This window comes from Metopolophium dirhodum, chromosome 7 (assembly GCF_019925205.1).
Source record: "Metopolophium dirhodum isolate CAU chromosome 7, ASM1992520v1, whole genome shotgun sequence".
Lineage (NCBI taxonomy): Eukaryota > Metazoa > Arthropoda > Insecta > Hemiptera > Aphididae > Metopolophium > Metopolophium dirhodum.
Window position 1 is genome coordinate 31555542 of NC_083566.1, and position 18511 is coordinate 31574052.

Sequence of the window (18511 nt, forward strand, 5' to 3'; positions counted from 1 at the left end):
GGGGAGCTTCAACTCCTTTACTCGAGGTTAAACAATAGTTTAATTAACTTTTGTTTAATTTAACGCACATTTAATTGTCGAATTAACATCCTATGCTTCAATAGCCATTAGTGACTTTTGTTCATTTTTAAATTTAGGATTAATTGGTTTACGCGTGTTAAAATTTAAAACATAATGTACAGTTTTTTTTTTCGTTGACAAAATAATAATACGACGTGTCCTTTAAATGGCTTAATCATACATTCTTATATTATCGTGTTTAATTATTGGTTGGGTGTAAGTTAACTATTATTTTCTCATTTATTAATCGATCAACCACGGTGAATTCCAAAATATCGATTTCGCTCAACGCCCTGCAATCCTTCGTTCTATATAATATGTATAATATAATGTTATTTTTATTGTACATTTTCTTCAAACATATTATACCTACACTATTCCCGAACAAAAGACACGCACCCGTGTATTTGGTGTTTAATATATTATTATATAGCTGGAAATCCATCCATGAAAACTGGAACTCACAATGAGGTAATCATAAAACATGATGGACACATTCGATTTACTTCGACAGTCAATAGTATAATATCGTGGTGTATTTATATATATATAATAATATGTTATCCGCAGTGTTCGCCGTACAAATCGAATCGGAAGTCGCGTTCGTATATACGGACAGTGTCTACTATTGTGGATTAAAGCGGTTTCACCATTTCGAGAATTGATGTTATATTACATTACAATAATGGTCTTATCATCCCTTTTCCGGTATTGTATTTTCCGATTGTCATTGACGTCGTGGTGAACAGATATATTATACGTAAACGCTAAACAGTATTTACCGGAGTACTGAATTGCCGAAATCAATGATAGGTAATACATAATAATAATATATATAAACGTTAATAGTAAAGTGTGTTTAAAGTACCTATTTTTTGACACAATAACTATAAACTATCGGCGTGTTACTGCAATAATAGTTATTGTGTTATAAAAAAGGTACCTAATAGGTTTTATTCGTTTAAAAAATCAAACACTTAACCTGTACGACACTAATAAAGTGTAATGCATAATAGTACATACGTTTTAATCTTAATTTTTGTTCTGTTTGAACATTAACTGCGTTTTATCAGTCTAGACTTATTCACTTTCATAAAAATCTTGCTTATAGTGCGCTTACATACATTATACATCATCTAATAACGACGTACGAAATAATATTGAATGTATTTCTTATGAAAGTCAATCTTGAGTAATTTTTTATGCGCAATGTGCACGATGAAGTCCCATTAATTATTATGTATTGGTATAGACAGTTTCAAAACGAATATAGACAATTACTCTACAAATTTCGATATACCTAAATACGTCTCGATATATTTACCCGTCATATTTCTATAAAACTTTGAAACCATGTGTCAATAAAGTGTTTAACCTATAAAATACACGATATTTTTTATACCATAATAAACTCACTCGTGGTAGTCAATTTGGTAAATGATGTTCAGTGCACATAATATATAATTCAAAATATTTTCTAAAACCCAATTTGCGGACATAGACAAACAAGGAAAAAAAATTAAGAACATGAAATATCACAAATGTGAATAACGGTATATGTACTGCAGGTATGAGGTTCATTAGTACGAAATTAACCAGGAGTAAATCATTGTTGTAGATACCATGTAAATAAAATAAAATATGTATAGCCATTGAATACGTATAATATAAAAATGTCGTTATTAATAAATATTCAAAACGAGAAGAGCGTAATAATAATATATACATTATAAACTATAATATACGTAGTATATTAGATTCTGAGCAGAGCGAGGGAGCTAGTGGTTTTACAATGGTGTTTAGTTTATTTTTTTTATTTTTTATTTTTTTATCCTATATACAAAATTTCCACCAGAAGGAGTGCTTCGATTTCAACATATATTATATTATCTTTTAGCAAATTGGATCAAGATGGTACTTTAGAGAGGTAATTTTCTCAATAGTTATTTAATGCCACGGCAAAAACCACCGGCAAATAACAAAAAACCGTTAAAAATGGGATTTTAATTTCTAACGCTTTGTTTATCACCATAGTAACGACTAAAAATAAAAATAAAATAACGATTTTAGTTATTTTGTTGTAATTTATAATAATAATTCAACATACAGACTATTATAAAATATAATAACAATATCAAATATCCAGACTGACAAACCGTCTCCGCTCAGAATCGTTTTTCGTATACAATGATATGATATCATTGAACTCAAATTTAATACAATCCATTATACAGTGACCCACTTGTAACCTACTGTACAGCAGAGCGACATCCACTTACCCGCTTTTATTATTATATTATACGAAGTGAAGAGTTCATATACTTTGGTTGTAATTAACTATGTTTACAAAATATATAATATAAAGCATACAGCTGGTAGGTATTATTATTGTAGTTGTTGCATAACGAGCACTTTTGAAGTGTGCAGCATTGTCCGTGGGAAAACAAAAACTCCGGGAAAAACAAAACGCACACACACACATATTACATATATAAATCTATTACCTTACGCGTCGGACTCATCGGAGGTGTTTTTCCCCCTCGGTACCTCCGGTGGAGTTGTTTCCCCTACCTGCAGTGGCGGCGTGGCGGTGGCGACAAACGCGGCGAACGCCACTGCGGCGTGTCAACCGAGCGACAGTCCCGAATAGTGTCGTCGATGTATACCTACAAACACGCAGGACGTGCCGTCACCGCGTTTTGAGACCATCGATACAATTTTATTATTCAAATTATTTATTATTACGAAACGGTTTTTTTTTTTGTTTTTCGTTTGCAGCCGCCGAGTTAAATTCACATATTATTATATTTTATCAATTTATTGTCATCGTATTATTATTATTATCATCCCTCGCCTTACATAATATTTTGTTAACGGGTTGCATTTGCGGCGCAAGTAGTATCATGGATGACCGTCATGTCTAAAAGAACCGTGTTTGTGTTTTACAGCGGATTTCCACACAAATGACAAGATGAAACGCAATTGGATCACAACGGATCGATTGTGGTGCCTGTTCCTGAGTGAGTACCAAACACTATATTTTCTTTTATTATATTATTATTTATTAAACATGATTTTTCATTACCTGCCTACGTTGATTCATTGAACACTACATTATAATAGAATAGGATTTTATCATATGAGCTGAAATTGTGAGTTCGTACGTTTACATAATTTTCTACATTCGCATAATGGTTATAAACAATAAAATTAGAACATCATACCTATATTGTATAGTAATTGTATTATATAAAACTGTAGTTTATAACAGTTGTACATTTACTACTACAGGTACATCCTATTTAGGTACCTACCTATTTATTTTTGATTTGAAATAAATGGCTTTAGCGATTATTGACTAATTACATAATGCCTAAATTATAAAAAGCTATAAAAGCTGTATTATAAATGATATAATATACCTACTGTTAACACCTATATAATATTAATATATTTAATAGTGCGTTTTAAGCAGTATTATAATTATTAAAATAACATTCAAACCAATTTAAAATGATCTCATTTGAATAATCAAAAATAATGTATTATCATTTTAATATAATATACAATTATTGAATTATATGTATTATGTAAAAGCCAATGGCCAATGATAATGGCAATAAAATTAGGAAAAATAGGAATACGTTTCAAAACCAAAAACTGTTAACAAATAATACCATAATAACAAATTATGATAAATTATAATTATTTAATTATGAATTTAATGATTTAAAAAGACATGCAGTAGTAAAATAAATTCCAGAATAGATGCAACAATGCATGGCATATTGGCGTTCAAAGCCCCATCGTCGTCAGTGATTAAGTATTTAAGTGACGTATGATAGGTGTAATATTATGTGAAACATATTTCTAGAGCATTTTAATCATATCCATAATGTACGCAACTGATTGCACCTATTGAGCCTATCAACATGGAATATATAATATAGATTATAATAATTATTAGAGAATAGTATAATAGCCATTGAAAGTTTGATAGTAGATTTACAATATTAAAAATATTATTAATACGGTAAATAATAAACAAACATAATATTATCGCGTTTAATGCTTAAGTATAGTTACGTATGAATACTATTGAAATATTCCTGAATATACCCTTCTACGGAGGAGTATGTTTTAATTAAACTAAAATATTGTTTAACCATATACAGCTACCAAAATTTGCTTTGTCAGACTAAATATTTACCGCTAGTGATCAATCTATTATGACGTTTACTGTGGGCTGTTTCAACTTTCCAAACAGATTAAGATATTGTTGTTTATTTTTTTCCATAAATACCATTTCATTGTGCAAATAAAAAAAATTAAAAAGTTACTAATTGTTTAAATGTTATATTTTTTTCTTCAAAAATGGATGCATTGAACGCTTTGAGTTATAAAAATTAAAAGATCTTTCTGTAATATTTCTTGTCTCTATGACTTAAATAAGTAAAATAAAATCAAATATTATGTTTGTACAATTACAAGTGATAATACATAATAATTTTCTTGGTCCTATCATACTCCCACTGTAAAATATGTAGTGAAAATGTAATTAATACCTAGTAATATCTATTCGGATTTATCAGAAAATTTAAATATTTCACACATTATCTGTATAATTGAGGATTTAATAAAATAAAATGATGTTATCAATATTTTTCAATGTACTTTTACAATTTATTTTTATAATTTAGTTAACTAGCTAATTACATTTATTATAAACAAGGTTTAAAGTTAAACCCTCAATTCTATAAAAAATTATATTTCATATAATTTATTCATGAAATTTGACAATTAATCGATTTCGTGCCTGCATGTTTTACTATAGGTATTTAAAGTGCTTCATTGCCATTATTTTCTTTCCATAACTATAATTTTAAATAAATCCACAGTCATTATTTAAGTATCTACTATAATTATTAATATTCGATTTAATGATATATCTCTTGTTTTTATGTCATTATTACAAATTGTTTTTGCTTGTCGTTGCAACGATGGTTCATCTACTGTCGTAACCCGTAACTATGGATCATAAAATATTAGCCTTTCTAAATATTTATGTTTGATGGATTTTGTTGAGAAATATCATTATCTGACATCCTCGATGTTCCCTCGATAGACACACATAATATATCAAATATATAGGTATTTTCCTACCTACCAACCAGCTGTAGTAATTCTAAGTGACACGATTGTTGCAGCGCGGGTAATGATTATACACCTGAGATGTGTATGATACAAGAGAAGTAGAAATATAAAAAAAGAAAACATTGAAATCAGTCAACGAAATAGTTGTGTTTTGATTCGATTGTAGGGTTGGGCTTGACACTGTAACATAATGGTATAATATAAAAACGCACTTCTCGGTTTTTTTTCCGCTTCTATGCATTGCTGCGATGTTGGCCTGAATGATCTTAATAATATGGTAATTCGACAAATTCAGACAGCGTCCGGTGTCTGTTGAGCAAACAATTTACGAAAAAAAAAAATAATAAGTAATAACAATCCGAATGGAATATTATAAATAATAAGGAAAAAAAAACAAGAAAATAAAAGTAAATGGGTATAATGATAAAAGGCGGTACAGACACGAACAGGACACGTCGGAAATGCATCCAATTATCGGACACAATAGGAGAATTTTTTAATTTCAATTTGTAAAAAGTTGCACAGCGGACGCCACCGCCGACATCAATGTCAAGTCGTCGTCCCGTCTGTCCATTTAGCCTGCCCGAATAAGCTTTCGAAAAACACAACAAAACACCTATTGAACGACATTGACCGTTGAAAATAATTACCGTTTTCGCCGTTGGGACCGTTTTTCTCTTTTTCTCTTAATTGCTATCCACGTAATGGCTTAGAAAAGTTCTTCAATCGGACCATTATAGTACCTGATATCTTACATCTAGGGTTTTGATTTGAATGCGTTTTTATTGTTGTTTACGCCGTACTTCTGCATATAATGTTGATGTCAACCTCGTATTTGATACTATACGTATATAATACATACATTATTGTAGTATTACAATAAAGAAAAATAAATAATTTTTAACTGTATATAATTAGTTCAACCTATTTATTATAAGGTAATTAAAACACTTTTGTTAATAAAATACTGCAGTAGGTATGTTTTTCAAACGACAATATAATAATCATAAAATGACCAGTGTTTTTTCCACGACTCCCCACCATCATCTTTAGATCATATTATTATTTACGTTTTAACGGGAGAGTAAAAAAAAAAAATATGTCTCACTATAACTTTCACGCAGACAGCATTAATCAATCATTTGTGTATTTTTTCGTGTATATTAATTGTATTGTGATCAAATTATCCAACCTAAGGCACAATTTCTTTGTTTTATGCCGTTTATATTTTCTAAAATCGAAAAATAAATAACGATGTAGTTATAACTCATAATCGACTCTAAAAAATCACACGATCGATGGAAGTGCGTCGAAGTAGAATAAGTACGAAAAGAGCGCAAATTAAAAAGTGAAGAATACCTGAAGTACCTATACATATATACGAGTATTGAGTTATGCGTGCGACGGACCATCGTCATCGGGGACTCGGGTGTTCGCGACCTTGGCACGGTTGGTTTGTATACATACAAATCCGATCGCATCCTTTCGATACATTATCTCGCACGCACACACACACACACACACACACTTATATATATATAAGTACACGAACACAGTTGACCGAGTGACATGCATCGTTGACTGGATTTATATGTAGAATAATGTATAAAATATATATTCTCGTGTAAAAATCAAGCAGTCAATTACAGTAATTATATTAAAATTCACGTTGCGGAATCGGTCGGTCGTGTGTTAAAAACAGTGTCTATCGTGTTCACCGACCGTCTAGCCATCGGGCTTTATCTGGTCCTTAGCATCTTCTTTCTGCCAAGGTCGTCGTTTAATAGCAGTTCGTCACAAACGCACGCACCATTGACTGTAGAGGCATAATTATTATAATATAGTCGTCGGGCCAATCCGATCCACGCAGTATTATGTTATGTTCACCTATGCCGCTATACTGTATCATATTATGTTTATATAGTAGGTAGAGATGGATTACATATTCTGTGCCATACCTAAACGTATATAATATAATAGTAATTATAATAATACCATTAACGAGCGTAAAAGACGCCTGCTTGGTATATTATATTAAACTCCGCAGAACTGCAGTAGGTAGCGGTTTTGACAGAACTTCATGTTGTGTGTGTGTGTGTGTGTGTGTGTGTGTGTGTGTGTGTGTGTGTGTGTGAGTGAGAGGGGGGGGGGGAGAGAATTTTGTAAATAAAATATGCGAACCGTTTTTTTCATCCTCTTGGCGAAGACTGCAAAAGTCCAAAAATGCTTATATTTTAAGGTTTTAAGGTATGTTTTGAGGTACAGACTTTGATGTCATAGATTATTATCCTATAATGTATTTAATACACTATGACAAAGTGCCGTGGTTCAAATTATAGTTTTTTTTTTATCTAAGTATCTATATAATATATATATATTATATATATTATGTATATACGATTAAAATTTTCAAATATATTCTCAGTGTTGAATTGGTTGAGAGCTTCTTCTGATATTGGATTGTTGAAGAGATGGTGTACTGTTGAGTGTTTTGGACAGTGGATAATTACTAATTAGGTACCTTATCATTTACTAATATAATAATAACTGTCATAAATTATTATTTTTTAATATTTACATCATTTAAAAAGGAATTAACCTTTTTAATGATGACATTATCCTGGAGGAGGGGGTAATGAATAGGCATCCCTATATGATCCATATCCACCTAAAACCTCCACTTCACCTGTGTCCAGACACGTTATCTTTTACAGTGCATATGCCATATAGACAATATGATATTATAATAATACATGAATCGTTTTGGAGTGTGTTGGTTGTATCTACATATTATATTAAATGAGAGACAAATGGTAATATCGTCGTGATATATGCCGTCGACGGCGCATCGTCGATTTCACCGGGGAATAATAATAAGTAATAGCAATAACAACATCAACACGTACCTACCTATATACTAATAAAATTTATACATATATATATCACTGACCGTACCGGCCATCTCGTCACGAGTCATTTACTGTTCAATTAAACGTGGTCCAAATTAGATTAACGCGGAGTGAGCTATTGGTTACTCAGCCAGGGGTAGAATCATTATTTTCTTGTCACCTGCAGAGATCCGTGACAATGAAAACAGAAATGATTTCACCGGTTTTCGTTTTTAAATTTTTTTTTTTTTTATATTTTTATTTGTATAACTCGCCCGCCCATTCACGCTATCAATAACGGGCAACGCATATTTTAACTGCGTTCGTCTTGTCTATTATTCGATTTTGGCCGTTCGGTCGTTTCCCGCGAACGCTTTTCGATTGATCATTCAAAAAGTCAAAACACATTTCGTGTGTACGGTGTACGGTGTACCTATACATACAATACACTATGGTCATTGTGTATAATAATATAATAAATGTTTGGTGGACTATTTTCGACATTGGTGTCCATCCAATGGCATTGGCAATGGTCGTTAATCACATGATATACATAGCGTTATACATTGATCGAATATACACGCGTATTAAGACTGCTGTAGTAATCGCGTGTACTTGTATTGTTACTGTTATTTGGGTATATTATATATTATATACCGATGAATCGGCTTCGTTATCGAAAGCTTCAATTTACATTACATTGTACGCATTTTTATACATTCTCCGCCAGCGTATAATTTATTCGAACGAACCTTTAAAATACGTTTCTCGTTCTCACAATGGTTCCTATATATATATATATCGATATAACTTCTACTAAATGTTTGATAAACTATTATACTTGATAATAGCAAGTGTAACTGTAATACTTGGCTATAGTCATAATATAATATATAGGCACAAGTGCACAACTATACATCTAAGTATCTAACCCCGATGAAAATTCCCACCAAAATACACACAACACAAAAGCCGATTGCAGTCAGCAAAGTACGTCGAAACAGCTTATAGGTTAATAAGTATGATCCGTTGACCTCAATCTGAATAATAACAATTCAATTCTGCAAACAATAATACAGTAAACTAGTAAACTCGTTTTTTTCGATACGAATATAATATCATACGTCGTATTATATAGCCATATAAAGGGCTGAGCAGGAGGTTACTGTGTAATAAATAATAAGATTATGACTGCAGCTGAGTATAGGTATATCATATTATTATATCGTAGCGTTTACATTATAACTTTAATTCGCTTTAATAAATTTCTTGTCTGTGGGCCAGAGAAAATTCGACCGCGAGGCCGCCATTTGCTGACCCTAGTAGTAGTAGACGATCGGAAACTAATATTATATAACACTATAGTCTATAATAGTAAATTATTAACTACTATGGTTGGAATGACTTCTATATTCGTACCATATGGTACATAATACGTGTACGGCTTTAAAAATTATATAAACCAAAACCATAGAAATAATATGACACAGTGGTGAAAATTTTCTGTACGTGCGTAATAATGTAATATTATAATATTGTGTGTGAACATTGCACCGATGTAAAATTTGATTTATACGCATATAGTATTTTATATTGGTTTACATGTTACACGTAATAATATACTATTTCATACGTATTATTATAAATAAAATCGCATAAAATATAACAAGACGTGCCTATAGATTTTCTACCGATTTATTATACGTTCTATCGTTTAGATCATAATTTATTGCGACGGTTCGATTAGGTATTATTTACTATTTGTACTCGTGGCCGCCGATATCCAATTCAATCTACACTTATATTGTAATATATTATACATTATCATAATATTTCCCAGCAATGGTTTTCTATACACGATACAATATTTCACTATGCGAAGGTGCCACCACCTGTATATTATTACGATTTTCGGTCGCGAACCTTACGTCGTCGAGTCATCGCCCGACTGCTGCAGTGGTGTAATAACGATGATAATGAGAAGAAGTGCCTTCAACGGATTGTTGAAATAATAATAATACAATATATTGTATGGGTATATGATATGTATGTATATTATATTATTATTATTGTAGGAGGTACGCGAGTATAATCGCGATACGCCAAGCGTGGAACATATATACATATAGCCAGTATATTATATAGATCCCGATTTACGTGATAGCGGTCCAACTCGGTCCAAATATAAACGAGGGATGGGTCCATCTATTATGTACATTGTTTATATTATTATCGTGTTACAGCATACCTGCACATATTATTATATTATTGTTATTGTACGACACATCGGCGGCGGCGGCGCAGGAACGTCTTCTGGGCCTGCCGCCCGCGCCAAGTGGGAGATTGAATATTATAATTTTTTGTCTCGCGCCGTGTATTTATTTATAATTTTATTTTTTATTTTTTTTTTACCAAGTGAAAGCTGCAGCGACGGCGGCGGCGGCGGCGGCGGCGGCGGTATATTAATTGTGACCGCCTTCTTGCAGGAGTTATCGCACAATGCGGCGGTGGCGGTATAATATGAAACACGTCGCGTCGTCTGCGGCATTCGCGCACACGAATGCAAACCGGAATTATTGTTGTTTTCGGCGCAAAAAAAAAAAAAAACGATAATATAATAAAATGTACAATATTCATAAGTTATTAGGTATATTATATTTTATTATAATATTATGCAATTATTGCGCAACGCAATCCACCTGTGCCGGCTATTTGTTTTCCGCTATCAGTGTTTCACGTTTGTATACTGCCGAATCACCCACGCCGGTGGTGTAGGTACCCGGTTTCTGGTACAACGCTCAATAATATGTGACCCGGTTACACATTGTCGTTAACTGATGTTATTATTATCTACTTCGTTCCGTAGTACGTAGAAAATTCGGGTTCTCTGTGAAAGATACCATCGTTCAACTGTATACCTAATGTAGTATAAGGCTGATACCTACCTTATACACGGTGCAGGGATTGGAATTTGAACGGTCTCAAAGAATTTGGTCCCTCAGAAACTTTTTTAACAATGGTTCCATGAGAGTTCTGGTCTTACAATTTTCGATAAGTTCCGTTTCATTTTTGGTTAGGTATCTGCAGTCTCTATATAGCACTCTGTGAATTAATTCCGCGAATTAAGACTATAAGTAAATTGAGAATTTTTCATGCTTACATTTTTCACAATATTAATGCTATGTACAGACTGGTTAATTGGTAGGTACTAACATTTCAAAGACAATACATTAAACAAATTAAAGGTTTGCAGTGTCGTCATTTTACACTACGAACCATATTATCACAAAATATATTTCGTATAATTTTCAATTGAAATTTATAAATTTTTTTCGTCAAACATACAAAACGCAATTATGTCATAGATACCTAATATAATATACATAGGCGGTCGCCGAATTTCGCAGGTCAGTGTACGAAACAAGACGTCATAATGTGCAGTTATATTATCTACCTATACAGTGTAACTCTATAGTAGGTAACATACAATAAAATAGGTACATCATGTGAGGCCGTGGTTTTTACACTATAATATAATAGGTATAGTAGATACGCGTTGAGGACCGCGGTCATACATAAAAACGCATCTATTCAAACCGTATACCTACCGTAACGTGTTTCTAAAAAAACCGACTATTTTGCCATTTGTATACGTTCAAAAAAAAAAAAAATCACATACTTGTGATCACGTGTATATTACCAACAATATATTATGTCTATAATAATGTTACATTTTATGTATATAAATATGAAACGCGAGGAAAGGAAACACGCCTCGGCTATTCAATTGTGTGTATTAATATAATATTTGTACAGACGTACCTACCTATGTCTCCAAATACAAATGGAATATATATTGTATTACAATATAATAATATGAAACTGTGAACCTGTCTGCTTATTATTTACACGTAAATAAATTATAAACGTACCTATGCGTTGTATTGATTCGAGCGCATACACGTGGCCGTGGTGGCGTAGAATAAACCAAATTATCCAAGAAATTGTAGTACCGATATTTCTATAATAATACATTATGATATTCTCGAATGTTACGCAAGAATATTACCAACTGATTTTTAAAATTTAAATTTAAAAATCACACATAACCACACACAGCAGTAAATAGTAATTCAAAAATAATACCTGAGACATAATAATATGTAAGTAATACAAACCACCTTGTCCATTGTTATCATGTATAAAACAAAAATATTTGAGATATAAATCGCATAATATCATATAGATCTTCATTCATATAGGTATATTAGATAAAAGTGAGATAAGTTTATTAACTTAATTACTATAGTATAAAGATGTAAAACTTGAATACATAATAGGTAATTGTTTATATTTAGACAGGAAACGCTATTCAAATGTACGACCTTGATAGGAAATAAGAGTTCAATATATTTGGCTATTTATTATGATGCATAAATGCCGAAAAAAAATCGTACTCAAAATTGTATTCTCTTGTGTATTGTATCGGTCAAGATAATTAATTACTCTACCCACAGCTTATTATTAATGGAACTAAACCTTCAATCATTTATAACGATTTTTTTTTCATCGTACGGTTTGGTGATTTTGTTTATTTTGTAGGACATTTTTTATTATATGGAACAATAGTATAATTTATAAGTTAATTTAAATTGTACTGGCAAATATTTGAAGGATATGTTATAAATATATAATATATACATACAATTAAATATAACCTTAAGGGGTCGTTTTTGAAGAATAGTACCTACAGCATTTGTAAGTTAGTGCAATTGTCGGTTAGGTTTACGTAAATTTAGAATTTATTCTTGCTACTGTACTTCTACATTCATATTGCACGCAGGATAACGCGTTATTTTATCACTCAATAGATTTGTTTCTGTTCCCACGTACCGATCGATATGTAATTATGGGATAATGGTTTGGAAAACTGGTTCCAATTCGCATATATATATATGTATAGGTAATATAATAATATAATATTGAATTGAGAACAACTTTCCCGCTTTTTCATACAATTTTCCATATTTGTTAAGGTATTTGTGAATTTTCACGAATTTTTTAAATCAAGTGTAGTCAGGATTTAAATCCTGCAAATGTCTTATATCTAAGAAGTTAGTTCTCAAGGAAATATAATTATAAATTATTATAGTGATGTTATGTCTCAAATATCAAATATAACTGTATTCGTATGTAAATACGCGTTGGTTATATTCGCAAATATTACATTAAAAAAATATATATATAAATCATCAATAAACCTACATTACATTCAAAGTGTTAATAGGTAGGTAATATAATTCTTATTTAGTATCAGAGGATAAAATAGCAAATTATAAAAATTAAAATATGTTTTTATATTACACAATATTAATAATCACATTCTGCATATTTATTATAAATTCAATTTTGCTTATTGGTTATCGAAATGTTCTTTTTAATAAAAATTGAATTCATACAACCCATATAATATCATTACCGACAGCATATATGTCTATTGTTTGTTTTTATTATAATTCACGTTATGCTATGTGCTTATATTTCACTCAGAAGTTGAAAACTATTGTATAAAACTATATGGACTATTTGAAAAAATCATTGTATTCGCAATAAAGTAATAACTTATAAGTATAATAATATATAGCATAGTATAAGATATTACATAATTTGTTTCTGAATAACAGGTGCCTTAAGTTATTTAGGAAATCCTTAGTATGGAATTGATTGATTGTAAAACTAACCATATTATATTTATTATATATGGAGTATTTCTTATTTTATTAAAACAATCTACTATCATGTAAAAACATGATGTTTTATCTTATAAAATATTTTGTTGAAAAAAAAAGCTTGAATGTTATGTTTGTACCTAGTATAATTGTCCTTTTATATAATATTGTGTTGTTGTTTTTTTCAGTTCTTGCAGTCTCTCGAATAACGGAATCTAGTTCAAAGAACATCAACCAGGTAATAATTATATTGATTGTCTTCATGCATTATTATACTAAATACCTATGTCGACGTTTGAAGACATTATTATTTTAAAATTATTAATATACATTTATGGGTAAATAATATAGGTTTAAGCGTCACACAGTTCAACAAACGATGATTTTGTTACGTTATGATGTTTTTTATTCGTTCAGAGACTTCGATAGTTACTAGTTCAGCGAACATAAAATATTAGTTTACAGTTTTTTTTATCTTAGTACTACCTACAATATAATGTTCTATAATATTTATGTATTTGATAATATCAGTGGGGATTCAATATTTTTTTTTTCGGAATCGTCGACTCATCCAGAAATTAAATGTTAACATATTATAATTGCTTAAGTTTTTTTTGGGTTCGGTCCAATGCTTTCTCCTACAGATTTCTGTATGGGATATGTTGTAAGTCGAGCGTTTATCTGTGTACAATCTGCATTCCGTTTCAGTTAAGTGTTCGACTCGTATTATAGCAGCATATACGATGTTGGCGCCTGGAGGTTTTTATTTCCACCATTGTTGTTGTTTCTATTGATATTCGAATTAAGGAATTAAGATCATAGATTTTCCATTACAAGATATTCTAAAAACCATGTTTGAATTATTACCTTGACTATTTCGGCTGAACTCCACGTGGATTGCACTTGTCACCGTGTTTAAACATAATAAGAATATCGCAGCCAAAAATCTATGTACCTGTATAATAATATGATTAGATCTAGATAAACGTGAACTAGCATGCCTTTAGTTTGGTAAAAAATTTATGAAAATTAAAACGAACATGCCATGTAGTTAAAGTGGCCCATAAGTAATTTGACGTAAAGGTTGAAAAGAGAATAGAGTGAATATTGCAAACGATATATAAATCTTATTATTTAGTTAGTTTATTATCTATTCATTGTTTGTTTCATTAAATAATACGTAGGTGTAGCAATAAAATTTGCTTCAGTTTTTTTATTAATTGAAATTAACTGGAATACATTTTGTATAGAAATTTAGAAAAAAAAATGATTGTTGTATAATAAATAAAAATTGATCGTTCATACTTATTTAGTTATTTATAGTTAGAAATTTTGACCACGAGTTCAAATTGAAATAGCCTATTATTTTTCTAAATTAATAAAAAATACTTTCTAATAATAAAGCGTAAAATGTGGCTCAATCTTTTTAATTAGTTCCAGCTTTAAGCAATAGTACTCCCTTTGTTTGAATAATTCCAAATTGCCCTATAAGTGATAAATAATTATTTAGTGAATAATTGTTTATCAAACATTCAAAGTTGAAATAATCACGTTATAACGTGATATAACATGAAAGTTACTTACTATCGCTTCCTACAACAGTCATCACGAAACTACTTAAAACAATAATAATAAATAATATTATTGACAAGTGTGTATAGTGACTACTCATTCCTCGTTCTCCTTAGAAATAGTAAATTAACTCAAACGTTGGAGTGTCGCCAGTGGGCGGCTTCTCCACTCAAGTCCACCTGTCTTGTAATTGTAAATGTCTGTATCACCTCTTATGCTTATTATACTAAAACTCAATAGATTGTATATTTGTATGAATCAAATAATAACTAAAATAAAAAATATAGAAAAAATTTACTTTAAAAAAATAAGAAATAATTATTTCATGGCTCATAAAATCACCAAATAGACTTTACCGTAACTTCCAAAACTGTTAGTTTTCGTGTTTATTTATACTACTATTTCCATGGCCTGACTTAATTATAATATTAATTAATTTATATACTATAGATTTTATAAATGTATCATTAATAATGATCTGAATTATTTAATATGTACCTATACTTACTTACCTATTTTATTTACTTAACATATTGTATTAATATTATATTATTGCGATAATACGAATATACATATTCCATATAGACAATTTGTATAATTTGATTAAATCAATGACCGGGTTTTAAAATGTATAAGTTGAATGAAACATAAGTAGGTAGGTATATCTCTATATCGGGTACTTAGTTTGGAAATAAATTTGCGGGAAACACTTCTCTTTTTTCTTTAATGTTTATAAACATTTTTTAAACTGTAGTAACCTACTTATCTTAGACCTCGATTATAAAGTTTACGATGTACCTACATCGCATTAACTGCAATACAACTACAACTCACATTCTCCAATTAGAATATAGTATTATTTGATTACTCTTCATATGATTTTATATTATTTAATGTTTCGATTTAAGTATCATCTAGACAAAATGAGCATTATAATAATACAATGGTCAATGGAAAAGTTACGTAAATTGTATTTATTTTGTTAAACATCATCAGTGTTTTTGGCTTATTGAGAAATAATACATTGTATATGTGACAACACTACACACTAAGTACAACTTGTGTAGTTTGGACCTTTTCAGAGATATCTTCAGGCAATATTTTTTCTCAAACTATCGGTATCAACATCAGGGCCGATTTAGCTATGAGGAGGCTCCCAGACTTTTCTTAAAAGTAGTTGTTTAGCGACTATTACCAATAAAGCAAAAAAATAATACTTTTGTATTGGAAGCCCAGGCTTAGGTTTTTAAATTTTCAATAAAAATCTTATCGAGTCCCCCAGGCCTGAGCCCTACCTAAATTCAGCCATAATATTAACATACCCATTAACTCTACTTATCATACCTCTTTTTTATGAATCTTAAATTTTTTATTAAGAGTAAATATGGAGTGAATTCTTTGTTTTGGCATTTGTTTTACAGTTATAAACGTACGTCTAGGTTTACAGGCTTACTATACATAGGTATACATAGTAAATGTAAATAAACATGAAAAGTCAAAGCCTAAAGCTTATTGTAAGTTAATAATGAAATTAGAGGATATTTTGTATGTTCATCACATATCTGTAATATAAATATATAAATATAAAAACAAATAAATAATATTTAACATACACATTATTATTGCATATACCTATTTCCTATGCGGTTATGCATTAATTTGTTCTTAGATATCAGTCAATAGTTATAACAATATAATTTAATGTATCCACCTAATTTTGTGGTTTGTAAGGTAAATAGTAATCTTAACATATTTGAATACATAGTAATTCAAAAAGTTTTATAAAGATAACATAGGTTTATTATGTTTAATTATTAGAAGTTTAATATGAAATGCAAATTCGAGTGTAACAAACACTGCATGCAATGTTCTTTGTATCTATACCCTAATAACTTCAATAGTAGGTAACTATATTCAAAGTATAGGGTATAGGGTACAATCTATCACTTGCAAGATTAGAAATCTAAAAATCACTAGAACATACAATTTCAAATCATTACGACTTTGATGAATTATAATAATGATAACGTTAGATTTGTGTACTTACGTAGGAAGTTCATAAATAAACATTAAACACTGAGCTTATAGTATTATTTAAAGGAAGATTAATTTTAATAATAAATAAATAAACCTAAATTAAATAATATTTATAACAAAGGAACATTTTTTAAACAATAAATGGGACTGATTGAATGAATGAAAGATTAATAATTTAATCATATACCAACCTACTTAATTTATTACTAAAATTATTTAGTATACTTAATATAGTTTTGGTAAACAAAAGCTTTTTATTATCTATTGTTTTGAAATAATTGGACATTTTTACGTTAAAAACAATAATAGTATTAATAAAATAATAACAATTGAAATATACTAATTAATAACTCTTATATTGTTATAAATATGTAAAGATTTCTTATAGTTATTAAAACAATTTCTTCAGAGGATAAAAACGAAAAATATTATAAGCATAATATGGTACCTCTTGTAGTTGTGATTTATTAATATAAAAGTAAGAATTTTATTAAAAGGTTAAAGAAAGAAATTTTAAAATACCAGTAATCATAATAAAACAGCGAACATGAATTTTGTAAACTATGTATAGTAAAATGCAGTTAATGCAAATGTATACATTTTGCCAAGGGGCCTACAGCTGCTGATGTAGAGTATGTGGTCATTATATGAAAAAAAAACTATTCTTTGAAGTTATGGTTCAAAAAAATCCATTATATATTATTTTTGACTTTTTTGGTGGTATGGGCGGAGGAGCATTGCTTATTACATATTATCCTCTTATGGATCTGCACCTGCGGGATGCACGCTTTCACAAATCAATAATAAATCAAAATCAGACTAATATTTTTCACGTATAGGTAGGTTTGTTCAATTTTAATGCGAATATTATTGCCAAAATGTGTGCCTTACCTTCTCTAAAGCAGAATGGTACAAATCTAACGCGAACACGTTATGATGTAATTTTTTAAGTACACGCGTTTTGATAAAATGTACAGAAATCGATATTCATAAAATAACAATTTTTCATCAAACGATTTTCTTATTTTGTTATAATACAAAAACGAGCTAAATATGATTTTTATCCTTATA

The 18511-nt window shown here is 29.9% G+C and overlaps 1 protein-coding gene across 1 annotated transcript in view; it reads left to right on the top strand.

Annotated features, from left to right (window-relative positions):
* Positions 1-18511, top strand: part of LOC132948780 (mucin-3B) — a 53978-nt gene that overhangs the window by 19958 nt on the left and 15509 nt on the right. Inside the window, exons 2-3 of the mRNA XM_061019426.1 lie at positions 3009-3080; positions 14020-14069. Coding sequence (XP_060875409.1) covers positions 3032-3080; positions 14020-14069 — 99 coding nt within the window. The 5' untranslated portion in view covers positions 3009-3031. The remainder of the gene's footprint in view (positions 1-3008; positions 3081-14019; positions 14070-18511) is intronic.